Below are 18026 nucleotides of genomic sequence, written 5' to 3'. Positions count from 1 at the left end.
CTAGTCTGTATCACTTTAGTTTAAATCTTATGTGAACCTACAAGCAAGGGTAAAGTGTTTAAAATTGCAAAATTAGATACTGGGTTAAACATAAAGAGCCCCGAGTGAGGGTTTGTGTTTTATGCTTAGGAATAAAGTGGATCAGCCTTACTGCCAGGACTTTTCATAGTTACTTTCTCTGTTGCAGCCTTAAACTTTAAGTACACAGCATATTCTGAAGGATTGCACTAGCCAGAAGCCCAAATCTCTTAATGGGTATTCATTTATATTTATTTCATTTGGATAAACAGGCAAAAGAATGGACCTCAGCAGGAAAAGCAAAGAAAGAAAATCCTGCTAAGAAATTTTACTCTGACTCTGAGGAAGAGGAGGATTCTTCTGATAGCAGCAGTGACAGTGGTAGGTTTTATAACTTATTGAAATATATCTTTTGCTTTGTGGGTTATATGTAAACCCTTATCTTTTCCTCTCTTCCATCCTCCAGCCTGTTACTAAATTTATAACATCTCAGAATTCTCTTTTCAGGACTGAAAATAATGAGGGCAATTATATGCAATGAAAAGAATATTAAGCTGGTTGCAGTGTTGCATGCTGGCAATCCCAGTACTTACTTGGGAGGCTGAGATAGGAGGATCTTAAGTTCAAGCCAGTGCACAGTAACTCAGTGAGACCTTTTTTCGAAATAAAAGATAAAAGGGCTGTGGGGAAAGGGTAGCTTAGTGGTACACCACTCCTGGGTTCAGCCTTAAGAACCACAAAAAGAAAATAAAAAAAGATGAGAATACTAAATAGGAAGGATTCTGAAGTATTGAGTTATAGCTATGCAGGTTGAATAAGGCCTTTAAGTATACAAGTTGAATACCTTTTTTTTGTATCTGACAGATGAAGAGGTAGAGCTAGATGTTCTTTAAATGCCTTTATTACTAAAATTCTGTGCATGACTTGCATAACAAAAGTTGAAATCATTTTCTAAAACTACATTCTATATGTCATTCTGAGAATTGAACATAGGGATACTCTACCATTGGCCGACCTCTCCATCCCTTTTTATTTTTTATTTTGCAACAGCTTAAGGTGCTTTGCCCATGCTGTCTTTGAACTTGAGATTCTCCTGCCTTAGCCTCTTAAGTGGCTGGGATTATAGGCATGTACCACACACCCAGCCTATGAAACTCTCTATTAACAATTAACTGTGCAGGCAGATTTGACTCATGGCCAAATGGTACCCAGCATCATCTAAAACTGTAATTCTTTGGAGAACCAGGGCCCCTCGCTATTATTTGGCTATCCACTCTTTTACTCTGAGGTAATTTTTTTTTTGTCTTCCCTCTCAACATCATTGCTTTCAATATCTGATAATTAATCTGTGATATTATACATTCTGATACAATAAGCTGAAATGTAGAGAAAATTCCTCAATCTAAAAAGTTAACATTTAAAAATCTGGAATTTCAGGAATAATGTAGACCAGCGAGAAAGATCTGTTTCTATAGTTAAACATATACTTCTTCATTTTATATAATATAGATATTTGTTTCTACCCCATTTATTCATAAATTCCTACCTGTTCCTATGTAACCTTTCTCAGTACATTTCAAAATATTTCATTAACATTATGGCTTTTCATGGGTTTATCTGAATATACATAGTAGTGAGTCATTTGGCAAAAGTTTCATTATAGAGGGAAAATAACTTTTATAAGTTCTGAGATTTTGTTTTCTAGTGATCAAATCTGTTTGAGAATGAACAAATGTCCTTAAGGATTTCACTAACTTAGAAATTTAACAGTGCTGCCTGAAATGAGCTGGGCCAAGATTCATGTTGCAATCCCACAGGATAGCATGTGGGAGGAATTTAGATTCCATATTTTCTTTTCATCATATTTGTTCTGAAAGCTAGTTATATATAAATACATGTAACTTTTCTATCACAACAAATTAAAAATGTCTTCACTTAGCAGTTTTGTTTGGGTAGATTCTTTTTTTTTTTTTTTTTTTTTGGTGGTGGTACTGGGGTTCCTGGAAACCCTTCTACCTCTGAGCTATACTCCCAGATCTATTTATATATATATTTTTTTTAATTTGGAAACAGGATCTCTTGAGCCAGCTAGTCTGTCTTCGAACCTGCGCAATCCTCCTGTGTCTGCCTCCCAAGCGCGGGGGATTACAAGCATGTGCCACCACGCCCAGCTGTAAAGTAGATTTCATTCTCCATGAAGATGATAAGGATGCATGCCTTCCCAGGTTGAAGGCCCGGTGGTGTTCTGATCACTGTTTGAAATCATTCAGTCTTTACCACAGCTCTGCTGAGCTCTCCAAGTTTTATCCCTATTTGTTGTAAAGGAAACTGAGACCCAGAGAGGTGGAATAACTTGCTCATTCTCTCCAGTAAGTGGCAGAGCCAGGGTGTGAACCCAAGCATTCCCACTTTAGAACCCTAGCTTTTCACCGTGATGTAGAAAAGAGTCTTTATAAAGTAAATGTTACAGAGCTATTAGAATAGCATTGAATTATGGCTGTGTTTCCATTTAAGTGTGCTTCTTCACATAGATAAGATGCAGTTTATCCATTTACCTAGGGTGCACTCTTCACCTGCTATCATTTCAAATAGTAAAAATTATGCTTTATTTTAAAAATTCAGTGATACTCTATGAATCACTTCTGTGAAGAGTCCTAGTATACTCTAAGTTATCATAAACCATTTAAATTTGTAACTCCTCAGTGTAACTTAATCACCTTTTATATCTGTGTGTCCTATGCTAGCTAAAATAAGTAATAACTCTTATTTTATTTTTTGGTACTAGGGAGTAAGCCCAGGGGCATTCTTCCTCCAGTCTACAAATCCAGCCCTTTTAACACTGAAAGAGTGTCTTACTAGGTTGCTGAGAATGGCTTCAAACTTGAGATCTTCCTGTGTCGGCACCTCTAAGTACTGGGAAAGTACTAGCTTGCCGGGGTCCAGCCCTAGCAGGAGTCGGGGTCCGTGTGGTTGGTGAGAGAAGACACTGACACAGGAGATCAGATACAAGCTTCTCTAACTTTATTCAGGACTTGCTACAATCTTTATACTTTCTTTTGTGGCAGGATAGATAAAACCACAGTCATGCAAGCAGAAAACTTCAAGGACAGAAAAAGTCTTTAACAGACTTCAGGACAGGGTGCCAGACATTTAATAAATCATAGAAAGTATGCTTTGCCTCATATCACAAAGTCAGCTTGAACTTAATCTTATATGTTGGCCCAAACTAAGGTCAGCTTGAGCTTCATCTTTGGCCCAGACTTTGTCCTTGGGAAAAAAAAGATCTTTGCTGACTCAGTCTCTCACATGTCACTGCCCATCTATTTTAGTTATAATGCTTATACATAAAATTCCAATTACACATTTTAATCTAAATAATCTTAAAATAATTTTTTTTTGAAGAAGGAGATGCTGATCATACTCACGGGGGACTTAGGCTTTTGCGAGTCCCCTGGCCAAGCTTTTGCTCAAGGCCTGCATGAGATGCTGTAGCACTAGCTCTTTAATTAATAATTTTGTTTGTTGTTCCTGAATTCAGAAGTTTTTGGAGATGATTCAGATGGCTTATTTTCCTCTCAAAGTTTGTAAGAGCAAGGTGTGGTGGCACACGCCTTTAACCTCAGTACTTGGGGAAATGAGACAGAAGAATTGCAGGTTTGAGGAGAGACTCGGCAATTAAACAAGTCCTTCATCATTTTAGTGAGACCCTCTTTTAAAATAAAAAGTAAAATAGGGTTGGGGGTGTATCTTACAGGGAGAATGTTCCTGAGTTTAATCCATAGTACTACCAAAAAAAAAAAAATACATTTTGTTCTTCAGATTCATCTATTACCTTCCTAAGTTCCCATTTTAAGTAGAATAGTTCAGAATTAATTATTTGTCCCTAACATCATGCCCTTATAAAACAGATATGTGCCATAACTAGATACTTATGGGTTTGATTAGAAGTGAGACTTCCTCAAATTTGGTTTGCTTGGTTCTTCTTATCTTTCTTTTTCGTATCCATTATCAAGTAACTTCCCTCTGTTTGAGTCCCTCCAAGCCCACCCTTCTGCAGGAACACATAGATCTGAGTGCATGGGGTGCAGAAATAAAAAATGCTGAACAAGTAGGACCCATCTCACTAAAATCTAACATCTGGTTTTCTTGGTGATGAATATTGACAGTTACTGGTGTCTTTCTGTACACTTAAATGGCTGTAAGTCAACGAACAGCTGGTTGTGTTTTTCAGAGAGTGAATCTGGGAGTGAGAGTGGGGAAGGAGGCCAAAGTGACGAGGAGGAAGACAGCAGTGAGGACTCATCCAGTGAGCAGGACAGTGGGAGTGCGAGTGAGCTGGACGCAGATGACAGAAGAGACCAGAGGAACTTGAAAACCAAAGAAAAAGCGTGAGTGATTTTTCTCAGAAACTCCTTCAAAAGAATGTTCTGCGGCAGCTGGGCATGGTGGAAGATGCCTGTAATCTCAGTACTTGGGAGGCTGAGACAGAAAGATCACAGGTTCAAGGCTAGCCTCACCAAGTAGTGAGACTCATCAACCTAGCAAGACCCTATTTTCACAGAAAAAATAAAATCAGGTTGTAGTTCAAAGGGAGAATGCCTCTGGATTCAACACTTAGTTCTCCCCACTCCCCACACACAGAGGAATGTTCTGCAGTATTTTCCCCAAGTGAATATTTCCTACTAACTCACATTATTTTGTGTAACAAAATAACTGTATTTTCTCCCAAACAGATATTAAATCTTTTAGAGTTAACAGAAGCACTAGCAGTTCACATTATTCTACTATTTATAGTACTCAGACTTCACTTTGAACTTGAACAAATCTTAGGGTTACATTTTGAAAATTGGTATAACCTTGGAATGCTGAGTTAAGTGATCAAGCACTAGGTATAAAACACTTAATTGCCTTTCGTAGCAGTTTTGCTGAAGGCTAAAATTAAATCCTTTAACACTTTGCCATTATGTAACTAAGACAATTGATTTTTCTAAATAATGTTATACTAAAAAGATTATGATCCAAATATTGGAGTCAAGGGCTGTGAAGGAAGACGGTCATAAGATATTTAAGTGTTAACGCTTTTTAAGATCTCCCATTATCAACAACATTATCGTGTATTGAAGTGTCATTAAAAGGTTGAGTAATTGGGGCTAGGATCTTGGATTGTGTGACTCTGTTTTCCCCACTGCTGTCAGTGAGTGGCCTCTGCCGGCGTGCTGGCCCTTTCCTGGGAGCCTGCTGCCCACACACTTGATGAGCTTGCAGCCCGGCTCATTCGTGGCTGACAGCACTGATTGGGGCGCAGTACGCTCTCTGCTCCTTTTATTACAGACAGTAATTAAAGCAGCTCGCCCTGCCACTTCCATAACAAACACAGCATAATGCCCTAATTATGACTTTATTAATTTAAGTCAGGATTTAATGATTTTAAAAGTGATTTATATTGTTTTTCCTGTTCAGAACAAATGAAATCTGTAGGTTAAATTAATACAGGCTTTTCATCATTGCAAAGTTAAAAACCTAGTTACCAGTAAATTCTTTTCATTAGATTAACATCTGAAACTCTAAGCAGTAAGGTAAACAATAATTACCATCAAAATTGAGTGATGCATAATAAAATAACACTTTTACCTTCAAAATCTTATCTTAAATACCAGGAGTTAAATATATTTAGAATCACTGACTTGTTGCACAAAGGAGCTCCTTGGTTTGTAACAGTGTTACCTTACAGAGAAATCTGTACTTCTGGTTTAAGGTAAGAGTCTCGAGGATGACATGAATACAGAAAAGTATCTTGTTTGTAGGAAGAAAAACTTTTGATCAATGCACTATGCTTAAATATCTTCTCAGAACAAAATTCACAATACTAGTTTTATTATTTTTCTTCAGAAACAGACTTTTGTTTTCATTCATATTTGAATTTAAAATAATTATTACCCTGAACAGAACCACAGATACATTCTAATTACTTACATTTTTAGTACAATGTTTAACCAGTGAATTGAGGATAATAAATTGCCATTCAGATAAACAACATTTTTTTAGTTTTCAAATATCGTCACATGAGCTGTTGACATAGCTCCATTAAAAATAAAGAGCAATTTTATTTCCTTTATAAAAAATCGATTCTGAGAAATATGTTTTTCTCTTGCCTCACCACTCTCTTTCTCTATGTCTTTATGCCTGTCTCTCAGAATTTTCTTGACTTTTCCAATATGATCATTTTAAAACTATCTTCAGAAGTCAGCTTTTAGTAATCATAACTACTTAAGGCTAAATTTGAATTTTATACACCAAAGTATTTCATGTGATGAGAGATAGTGTGGTATTTCGGAAATATTAGATGTTTGATTGAGAGTGAGACTTGAATTCACATTCCACTTCTGCCCCTCCTGTGTGTATGTCCTTGAGAACCTCATTTAACCACCTCCAGTGCTAGTTTCATTATTGTAGGTGGGATAATAATGTACTCAGGAAGAGTGTATCTAAATAAATGATTGATATGATTGCTATAGAATGCCTAGCACTACCTGACTCAAGGTAGATTCTTGACAGTAACACACACACACACACACACACACACACACACACACACACACACACACAGCAGAGAGATAGAGAGACAGAGAAAGAGACACAGACAGACAGACATGAAAGGAAAGAATGAACTAGACTCAGTTTTGAAGGAAATATAAAACACTTCAGGGCATCTCTCATCTCATCCCCTGAGAGAAATCTGGCCATCTCACATATTACTCCTTTTTGGAGAACTGTTTTCTACCTACCTGCCTGCCTTATTCCTATTTCTCAATTCACGTGTCCTTTCCTCGATTTCCTCCATGAAACAAATCTTGGCTAAGTCATTCAGGTGTCTTTTCAAATGTTCTTATGACACGCTGTACGTTATTACTTATAGTGTAAGTCACTGCCTCTTTATTTCTCTATCGCTAGTAGACAGTAGACAAACCATCTGTACCTTACTAACCATTGTTACCCAAGTGAAAGAACAGATGATGTTAAGGGCTTAGGTGTATAATCATTTGATATTTTAAAGGTTTATATTTAATTATCTTACTTTTTAAAAATTTTTTTTGGTGGTAATGGGATTCCTGGAAGCCCTTCTACCTCTGGGCTACACTCCCAGACCTATTTTATATTTTGAAACAGGGTCTCTTAAGCCAGCGCGGCTAGCTTCGAACCTGCGCGATTCTCCTGTCTCCGCCTCCCAAGTGCGGGGATTACAAGCGTGCACCACTAGGCCCGGCTAACTATCTTACTTTTTAATAAGACTTGGTACATTAGGAGAATTCTTTTTGAACTGGGTTAACATTTTTCCACATGCTTTTAAGGTCTTATTTAGGAACTTATATAAATAACTTTCTTTTTGTGTGTGTGAGTCTGAGGATGGAACCCAGGGGCATTCTACCTCCAAGCTATACCCCTGCCCTAATTTTTATTATTTATTTTAAAACAGGATCTCACTAGGTTGCTGAGGGCCTCACTAAGTAGCTGAGGCTATCCACGAATCACGATCCTCTAGTCCCAGCCTCCCAAATACTGGGATTACAAGTGTGCACCACCACGCCTGGCTATAACTTTCTTGTATAGAAAAACAGTATATAAAATGCAGGTCTGTTTTAGCAAAATTAGATCTATAAATATTTAAATTTATCAATAAAGACTTATTTAAGATCTGCCTAAGGATCTTTAAGTTATTTACCATTAACAATTAATTCCTAGTAAATCAAACATTTTATATTAATTTTCCTTATTGCTACTGATGATATCAGCTAGAGTTATTTTATGATTGCATTTGAAATAGTTCTGAATTTATTTGGCCATAAGTAATGCTCCCTGTATCATTATTATTTCATTGATATATTCTGGAATTTAAAGACATTTTATTGTCTTTATATAAACTAAACTTGTTTACATAAGTAAGTTACAGTTGATAATTTCAAATTTTATTATTATTATGCATAGTGATTCTGAAGATGGGCACAAGAAAAATGAAAAATCTAAAGCTTCAGTTTCTTCCAATGATGAGTCTAGTTCAATAGAAGAAAGTTCTTCAGATTCTGAATCAGAATCAGAATCTGAAAGTGAACCTGATTCCAGAAAAGTTACTAAGGTAAGGAATTATTTATTTGTTATAATTGAAGGTAAATATTTTTACAACCTTTCCTAGTTAATAGAGAATATTTTTGAAAAGTATTGTTTTGTTGAATGTCAAGAAACAAAAAAGTATTTAACATTGTTACTAACAACTAAATTTCACCATCTTTATTCACCTACACCCATGATTTTATTTCTTCTAGATAATTTTTTTCCTTATAATTTAACTGTGCAGAGATATTAGAACTGCTTTTTAATATATCCTTGGTGATGAAATTCCTGGCTACCTTGTGACAGGGAAGTATTTGCTTAGTATAGGAAATGAAAGGAAGCCACAGAATGGTACTAAGAAAGGAATATAAATGTATATGCATCATAAAAATTGAGACTAATATGCTTTTAAGGATTATTAGACATTTAGTAATGAATATTATTGAATAATAGAATGATTTTTAAAGCTTTAGCTAAAGAGTATACATTATTTATTGGTCACTTATTTTTAAACAAGTTCAAGAATTACTAATGGAATAGGAGTATCATACTTTTGATACAAAATTTGTAACACTAAACTGTTTTGCCTGCTTAGTAGCAAAAATAAAAGTATAAGTTATAAAAATATTTATTAATATGTATTATTTCTAATCTTTAATTACTACCCTTTTCATATAAATGAATCACATTGATACTATGTTCTAAGTGTGGTAGTTCATTGAACTCAATTTTCTCCAAACCCAATATTTTTTTCATTTGCTTGCTAGTTATATGAACTCGAATTTCTTCAATATGTCCTCTGAGTAGCCAAGGATGAAAATAAATTCACTGAAGCAGACAATTGCCCTTCCCCATGCCAAAGATTTATTGTTAAAGAATGGACATATTTAAAATATTGGCTAGTATTTATCTTACCTTTATTTCAAATATTTTGTTTAAAGTAAAACTTATCCTGAAGGTTAAATTTATATTTAAATTGTCTATTATAATTTAAGATTTCTATTTTTCAGAAATTTTGATAAACTTAGATATTTTTATAGTTTATTAAGGTGGCCTCATATAAAAGCTTATCACACAGCAAGGTTGGCATACTTTATTTTCTACTTATATTAAATTATAAAAAATTGAAATATTATTTAAAATAAAGAGCTTTATATATTGATGTTCTGTAACCCAGAATAAATTATTATTTTTTAACATCAGAACAAGACACCAGTAAATGACAAGGAGGCAGAATTAAAATTATTCTTACAAAGTTTTGTAAAAGTTGAAACATGGTAGACATCCGTGCCTACATAGTATTAGAAGCAGAGCTTAAGATCTCATTAAAAGGCCCCAGTAAATCTGGCATGGTGGCACACACTTGTAATCCCATTTCTTGGAAGGCTGAGAAAGGAGGATCTGGGTTCACAGCCAGCCTCAGCTACTTAGTGGGGCCCTCTGCAACTTAGACCCTGCTTCAAAAATCAAGAATAAAAAAATTGGGCTGAGGGTGCAGCGTGGAGGTAGAATGCCTCTGGGTTCAATTTTCAGCACCAACGACAACAACAGAAAGGCTCCAGTGGTATCCTTGGTCAATGATTCAGTTCAGGTTGTTTCTTCTTTGTCAAAGACTTTAATGATCAATGATCATATTACATCTCTTGATAATTGATAATAGAACTTAAGTACAAAAAATGAATTGAAGACTTCAATGATCAGAGTAAATCTCTTAATAATTGATAATAGAACATCAGTGTAAAAATTCAAACTATTGCAATAAGCCAAGACCCTTGAAAAATGTAGTTTTGCAGCCACATTGTTGAGAGTTATGTTTCCACATGTTTTCCTGTTAGCTCTTAAGTTTATTTTGTCTATATTAGAATGCTTTTTCCTACCCATAACAGACAAGATAAGGTTTGTATCTGGTTTTGCTTTTGCTTTGATCGAAATATTAAAATATTTTCTACCTCTACCATAATTTCATTTTAATGACTAGGTGTATACTTTGCAAATAAATATCCCAATTTTATAATAATATGCACCTCTATAATTATGGAAAAGTCCTCCTTGCACCAAGTGTTGTGGCTTCTGCTCCAAATTATGAGTAATGAAGGCAGATGGTGGTTGTTTTACCTTAATTTAGCATGACAGTGTGTTAGTGCTGAAAATTCATATGCCTTAAATCTGCAGCCTAACTAAATCTACAGTTTTACTTTTTTTGGTTTTTCTTTTATGTGGTCCATGTGTTCTGGGAGCACCAAGCATGAAAATGAGACTTTGGAAATACTCTGACTATATGGCTGTATGTTTTTTCAAAACAGTTCATTTTTATGGTGTTCCTATAAGTATAGGGTTCTCCTTGTTGGGAGGTAATATCTTTATGCTTTAGTTTTCTCATTTATGAAGTAAAAATGCTCATACCTACCTTGCATTTTCTGAGTGTTATGGAAAAAATCAAATGTTAAAGATCAGTGCAAAGCACCATATAAGTATGAAACAGCAGTTTGACACTTTTTAACTTGAACATTAATTTCCTACAGATCAATACTGGAGTTATAGAAAAATACTAAAAGGAACCTAGATTTTTTTTTTTTTTGCAAATTTTAAGTCTCCTGTGTTTTTACTCTTTTCATGCTACTCAAATTATCAGTGTTTAGTTATAACTGTTACAACCTGTGATTTTCTTCCATAAACAACTGGAATCCAGTGTGTCTCATACCTCTCTGCTCTCTAACTCAAATTCTTTGTTTTCTCTTTTTTCTTGAAATGTAGCTCTGAGTGAATTATACATGTGTACTTTTAGCCCAAGAATAAGGCCTACTTTCTTTTGATCTTGTTTTTACTAATAACCATCTATATCTTTTGCTATTTAAATATCTTTCTCCAGTAATTTCTCTTCTACCAACCCAAACACTCAGGTCTTCTCCAGCATTTAAAGAGAGAAAGGGATTAGGGAGTAGAAGAGAGTGGATTTAGAAAAATAATCTACATATCTTCCATCCACTGCTTCTTAACCCAGTTATTTCTTAGTCCCTTAGACAGTTTTTTTTTTTTCTACCTTTATCACTTCCTATAGACACTACTCTGAAATGATAGTCGTGATCTTTTCTTAAATCCAGGGCTTTTGCTTGGGCTATTTGTCCTTCTTGATCTTTTTGTGTATGCCAGTTTCCCTATTATGTGAAACTGTGCATTTGTTTTGTTCTGACTCCATTGTCCTTTCATTCAATTGCTTTACATTTTATCCCTTTTAATGTCCAAGTAGGAGCATTACCTCATTCGTTTTTTAAATATATTAATTGGCATGAATTTTTCTTTAGCCCCGCCCTCTACATTTTTTTCTTGTTGTGTGACCTCATTTATTCTATAGCTTTCACTAAATTACTCCCATGGTGACCTCGACCAATCTCTGCCAAAGTTTTAGCTTTTCTTCCCAAATCCTGACCAAGTTCTTAGGCCTCTCCAGGACAACCAGTTCTCCTGACTTAGTACAGCAGACCACATGCTATTTTTTGTACCAGCATTCTTTCTTTTTCTCAGAATTATCTTTGACTCCTTTGTCATGGTGTATGTTCAATCAGTTGTCAAGCCTCCAAATTCTGTATGTTATTTTTCAGATTCTTCTTTTCCTACTTGCATCATTCATTACCTTCATTGACCATTGCCAGTGGTCATCTTCAGACTAAAACTTTCCCAGCCCCACTCCTTCCACACAACTTCCAAATTAAGATTCAGGTCACCTGGAATGTACCCTGCTGCCAGTTGAGTTTAGTGAAGTACTCAGGCCACATGTCCAAACCTACCTCTCTAGTCTTACCTCAACTCATGTTCAAATTCCAATGGAGTATTTTATTTATGGTTTTCTTATGAAACTCTTTTCCTATTTCTGTGCCTTTGTTCTTTCTTTTGCACATTTTCTTTTTTTTCTTTTTTGGCGATACTGGGGAAGGAGCCCAGGGCCATTTTACCTCCAAGCTACGTCCTCAGCCCTATTTTTTTACTTTATTTTGAAACAGAGTTTTACTGAGTTGTAAAGGGCCTCACTAAGTAGCGGAGGCTGGCTTCGAACCTGTGTGATCCTCCTGTCTCAACCTCCCAAATGCTGGATTATAAGCATGCGCCACGCCTGGCTTGCACATTTCTGTTATTACAGAAAATAAAAAGAAGGAGAAGGTGGCTCCTTGTATCAGAATGTGATCGTTTGTCTTCTAGTTGAGAATGACTTCAGGGAATGAAAATGGTGTAGATGAGGGGGTGATGCCCGTGTGAATGGTACTGGGGAGTCAAGAGGGCAAGGCCTAGGGCTACATTACATTTGTTTCTTAGGGTTTTTCTTTTAGTCCCATGCCCCAGTACGTCTGTGAGACATGAAGCTGTAGGCCTACATTGAGGAGCCATATGTGTTTGTACTACTGGTTGAGAGGCATCCTCATTTGAGGCCACATATTGTCAGTAATAACCAAAGAAAATGATCTTATTTCAGAAATAATTATTTTGAGAAACAAGCTCACTTTTATGTTTAGTTGTTCTTCCTGAAATATGTTTAGTTGCAAAATATTTGATGTATGGTTCTTTTTATGAAGTAATTCTTTTGTCCCAATACCTAAAAATTACTTTTAATAATTTTATATGTATAGCCACATACTGAATGTAATGTGAATGAAGAAACATTTCTTATACAGAAGAGTAGACAGAAAAAATAGTAATATAGACCACATCGCATCCAGAAGAGATTCACATTTATATCACTTCATCTTATTTTTACTAATATAATTAAGTTATATTCTGGTGTTTGTAAAAATTTTGTGTTGAACAGATGGTGAAACTTTTACTTAAAGTAATGCTTGGGTTTTGTTGTTGTTGTTATATTTCTTCTTGGTATTAGGAATTGAACCCAGAAGCATTCTACTCCAAGCTACACCCTCAGTCCTTTGTAATTTTTATTTTGAAACAGGATCTGGGTAAGTTGCTGGGAGTCCCACTAAATTGCTGAAGCTGGCCGCGAACTTGCGATCCTCTGTCTCAGCCTCCCAGATACTGGGATTATAGGCATGTGCCACTATACTCATCTTAAAATACTATTTTTAAAATTTCCCAAGTTTTTTCCTTTATTGAACCTAGATTTCAGGGTTCTTAAAACTAACCAGTATATTAGAATGTTCTTGTATACTATAATTATTTCAATTTACCTTGTAGTCCACTCTTTACACCTTAACTATGGTACAGTATTCTAATTATACCTACAGTGTCAGTGCAACACTTGCAGAAGATTTAGATCATGGATGCTTAAAATTATAATTTAAAATCATGGCTGTACTTTATTGTGAATAACTTTATGTATGTTCCATACATACAAATACTTTACATATGTTCCATTTTAATTATATAAACCACACATAAAACATAATAACCTATCAGTGTGACATATATTTAGTGTATTTGGACTTAACACTTAATATTAAGAGGACTTCCACATTTGAATCAAAACTAAGATTAATGTGTTTACTAATTGTGAGAGAACACTACCAGCTATGTATTCCTACTAGTATTTCAGGTACTCTCACAGTTGTCTTTATCTCAGGTTATATGTATCTCAGAGTTTTTACTAATTCCTCTTTGAGAGTTAGACAGTGATTATATCTTTTTCGTGCTCAAAGGGCTCATCACTGGTCTGGTGACTAGTGTGTGAACACTGACTCAAATGGTAAAATTTATGTTAATAAAACATCTTGGTCTTGGAATTCAGCAGTTTTGACATGTATTATGAAATAAACTGTGGAAAAGAATGAAAGGAACGAATTTCTTTCCTTTTTTTTTTTTTTTGGCATACTGGGAGTTGAACCCAGGGGCATTCTACCTCCGAGCTACAACCCCAGCCCTATTTTTTTTTATAATATTATTCTTTACTTTTGAAACAGGGTCTCACTGAGTTGCAAAGGGCCTAAGTAGCTGAGGCTGTCTACAAACCCCGATCTTCCTGTCTCAGCCTCCTGAATGCTGGGATTACAAACATCCACCTCCACACTCGGAATTAATTTCTGATTGGTTCTCTATTCTATTTGAGAAGTAGGAAACAAGCTTTAATTATATTCTTCCAAGTATTTGTGTATGTTGCTCTTGTGTAACTTCCATGAATAGTGAAGAATATTGGTTTTTTTACTCTTAACAACTCAAAGCCGTTAACTCTTTTAGATTTGTCTTTTTCCCAACTTAGTCCATATCTTAAATTCTCTAAAGCAGAAATAGATCTTCTGGAATGCCAGTCTTCTTATTGAAGACAGGGTAATATCTAATAGGGAAAGATTTGCTTTGGTCATTTAGACTTCTTTTGATAAAGAAGTCTCAGTATACTAGATTGCACTTTTGTTTTAAGAGCCTCAAATTTCTTAAATCAAATTTGTCAGATGACTTGAAGGGAACAGAGTCATTAAATTGTCCTTCGTAGGTAATTCTCATTGAAAATATTTTATGCAGCTATCTTGCCCTGTGAGGCTAGAAATTAGCCTTGAATTGTCGTTGGTTTCAAAGCATAGTTTGGGTTTGACAAACTTTACAAATTGCTTATCTCATCTCCTAATTTTAAATTTCAAATCTCTTTACAACAGAAGCATATTTGATGCCTGTCAGACCAGATCTTTTTTTCTACTTCACCTTTCTGATTTTAATCGGCATGAAAATGAACATGTATAATACATAAAAAATCTTTATAGGTAGTATTGTTACTTTTTTTGTTTGTATATTTGGAACTTAATAATATTTCCAGGATATTTTATTTATTATTTGAAATGAAATACATTAAGTAGAAATGAGTTTCTTAACCCTGTGACTTTGTACTTCATTTTGAAGATGTTAATGTGTTGAGATGTATAACCAAATACCATAGAAACAAAATGGAGACTTTAGGATGATGAATTGATAGTGAGGTTTTTTTATAGTGAGATCTTAAGATCAGTTACTGTTGTCCTTATAAAAGTCTAATACAGTCACTCAGCTGTTAAAAACCTAATCCTCTATTTAAAAAATATACAAAAACAAATTGTCTCTCTTTCTGCCTGATCTCTTCTCAAGTACTAACACAATGGGAACAGTGGGTGATCTGTCAGTGTGTTTGGTTTGTCAATGATGGTTTTGTATAAATATTGGGAGGGTAAGAAATAAAATTCACACAGTAAAATATGATTTCATCTGCCTTTTCTCTGCAGCTCCATGGCTCATGCTGCGGTGTGAAATTCTCATTTTACACACTTTGCAGGCGGAGCACATGAATTATGCATTGAGCAAGAAAAATCTCCTGCCTCAAGTCCTATATGCATTTACCCAGGTTCTGTCTCTATTACCAAGATGAATTGCAAATGGAGAAATGTTTGATGGAATAGAGCTCTTAACTTCTTTGTTTAGGATTCAGATTTTTATTTTTATAGTAGATCCTTTAAATATGAAAATGTTTTGAACTTACTACAGATTTTTTCAATGAAAAATGAAATATAAGGGAGAAATGCCAAACACACATCATGAAGCATTTTATAGCCTCTATTCAGAATGCAAGGCTTTTTCAATGTGGTAGAAATGACCATTATTATTGCTAATGTTATATTTCAGTCACTGGTTATTTGCTGTTCTCAGAAACTCAGTGAAATTCTGTTCTTTTGAAAACCTTTTCCCCTTAGGCTTCCTGTCGGAGGTTATGCCAGTTTCACATGCAGCTCTGTCTGTGTTGTATGTGACCTGATGTGTGTTTAATAGATAGTGTTACACATTCTTGGCTGTGAAGTAGGAAATAAGGTATAGACTTACCTTCAGCTTTAACTTTATCTTGATTTGATAGGTTTCTAATTTTTCAGGTGGGGAGGTTACAGTTCCATAGAGACAGTCATGCACCATTGTAGCTTATAGGAAGGTACACCCATTGTGCTCAGCATAGCATTTTGATAAGTCACATGATAATAAGCTCTTTTTATTATCTGTTCTTTTTTTTTTTTTTTTTACAGGATTGATAGTCTAGTTGGAGTGACATTTCCATCCTGAACATGTTTTCATTTACTTGAAACTTTTAAATTTCAGCCTCAAAATTCTATCTCTCCTCCTTCCAGCCTTAACATTGTTATTCATCTGAATAGGAGAGGGACAAATACTATTTGCACTATTTTTAAATAAGAAGTAAAATTTAAAACCCACCTAAATGATTTTTAGTTTCAGTGGTAAAAATAATTATGAGAAGGGAAATAAATGTTGAATTTTTTATTAATGTGTATTATTGTATGATCCTTGAAATGATTTTCTGAGCATTTGGTATAAGGGAGAAAGCACGCAGGGCTTAAGTCATTTAAAAACGATACATTCCATAGACTTTGGTATAATGCTCTAATTCGTGTATGTTTGTTGACCTAAGAGTCCCAACACTTTATGTTGCCCTTTGCTTCAGTTACACATTTCTGTGGCTAGAGGAATACTTCAAAAATATTTACAGTGATTGACATTAATAACAAGCTTTAGACTCTGGTGAGTTACAGGTTATTTGAAGGCAAAGACTATGTCTAGGCTGTTATTTCTATTGCTTAGTACAGAATTTGATATATATTTGAAATCCTATACATATCTTTTGAATGAATAAATGAATGAATGAACAAAAAGATTTTAGTAAAAATTTAATTCTGGCTTTCAGTTTAAGATTTAGTATAAAATAAAAACATCGACAATAAAGATGAATAATTTTGACCACAAATATATTTATCATCTTACTTTGTTGATCTTTAGCTGTTTATAGTCCTACTGATCACTGAATTAAATTTTACTTTAAAAAATATATAAAGAGAAATATTTTCTGATTGTTAACTAAACTGTGACTACCTCTAATTTTAGGATACTGAATTATATTCTGTGGTTATACAAGTTTCATAAATATATCAGACTTAATATTTGTTATGGGGAAGCCCTACTTCTGAGCAGATATGTTTTGAAATATTGTCTCTACAAAACAAGAGCCTGGGAATGTGGTGCATAGGTTTAAATGAATACCTTTGGCAAAGAACTGTGTCATAACACAGAATTGAGATACAGAGTACCTAGGACCAGGCCTCTCACAGACTACAGCAGAAGAGGCTGTCAAAATCCCATCAATGATTTCAGAGCTCTGCATAGCATTGTTTAAGGTTTTGTTTATTTGTGGTTTTTTTTTTTTGTTGTTTTGTTTTTGTTTTTGGTACTGAGGATGGAACTCAGGGGCCTTCTACCTCCAGGCTATGCTCCCAGACCTATTTTATATTTTTATTTGAAAACAGGGTCTCTTTAGCCAGTGAGGCTGGCTTCAAACCTGCGCAATCCTCGTCTCCGCCTCCCAAGCACGGGGATTACAAGCGTGCACCACCAGGCCCGGCTAAGAATTTCTTAAATAACCTTGTTTAAAAATTATTCTCAAAAGTATTTACATACCTTCAATTCAACAGCCACATTATGTTTTTATGTTAGCAAAATGTTTTCAGGTTATAAAATAATTGTTACCTTTGAATTTTCTTCTAAAGATGCTTTATAATCCTTAATAGCTAAATATTTAAAATAATTAAGTTTGCATAATCGTGACAAAATACTGTATGCAGCGACTAATTTTGCTTTAGAAAAATGTTGTATATAATCATACAGAAGCTTGCTTTATAAGCCTGACAAAAAATAATGTTGCCTTTGCAATATTAAGGGTACTTCATTGATTGTTAAGACAAAGAATGAAATAAATGACATATTTTTTATTTCATAGGAGAAAGAAAGAAAACCAAAGCAAGATAGAAATTCTCTTGCCAAAGATGTTTCACTTTTAGATCTAGATGATTGTAAGTATTTCAGTTTTTCTTCTACTCTTAGTAGGAGTATTTTTATCTTTATTTAGTATCTTTTATTTATATGTCCCCCAATTTTCAAGCATCTATTGT

General features: G+C 34.6%; 1 protein-coding gene across 2 annotated transcripts in view; it reads left to right on the top strand.

Moving 5' to 3' along the window:
• The window catches only part of AP3B1 (adaptor related protein complex 3 subunit beta 1), a gene marked incomplete at its 3' end in the record, with an annotated part of 261404 nt that overhangs the window by 153742 nt on the left and 89636 nt on the right, over positions 1 to 18026 (top strand). For both annotated transcript variants that reach the window (XM_080711376.1, XM_080711377.1), the window contains exons 18-21: positions 291 to 399; positions 4250 to 4406; positions 8002 to 8149; positions 17855 to 17927. In XM_080711376.1, the coding sequence (XP_080567502.1) occupies positions 291 to 399; positions 4250 to 4406; positions 8002 to 8149; positions 17855 to 17927 (487 nt within the window). The remainder of the gene's footprint in view (positions 1 to 290; positions 400 to 4249; positions 4407 to 8001; positions 8150 to 17854; positions 17928 to 18026) is intronic.

Source organism: Muscardinus avellanarius (assembly GCF_963383645.1).
Source record: "Muscardinus avellanarius genome assembly, chromosome: 1".
In the NCBI taxonomy this organism is placed as follows: Eukaryota; Metazoa; Chordata; class Mammalia; order Rodentia; family Gliridae; genus Muscardinus; species Muscardinus avellanarius.
The sequence above is the reverse complement of the archived record's forward strand: the minus strand, read 5'-3'. Positions and strand labels throughout refer to the sequence as shown.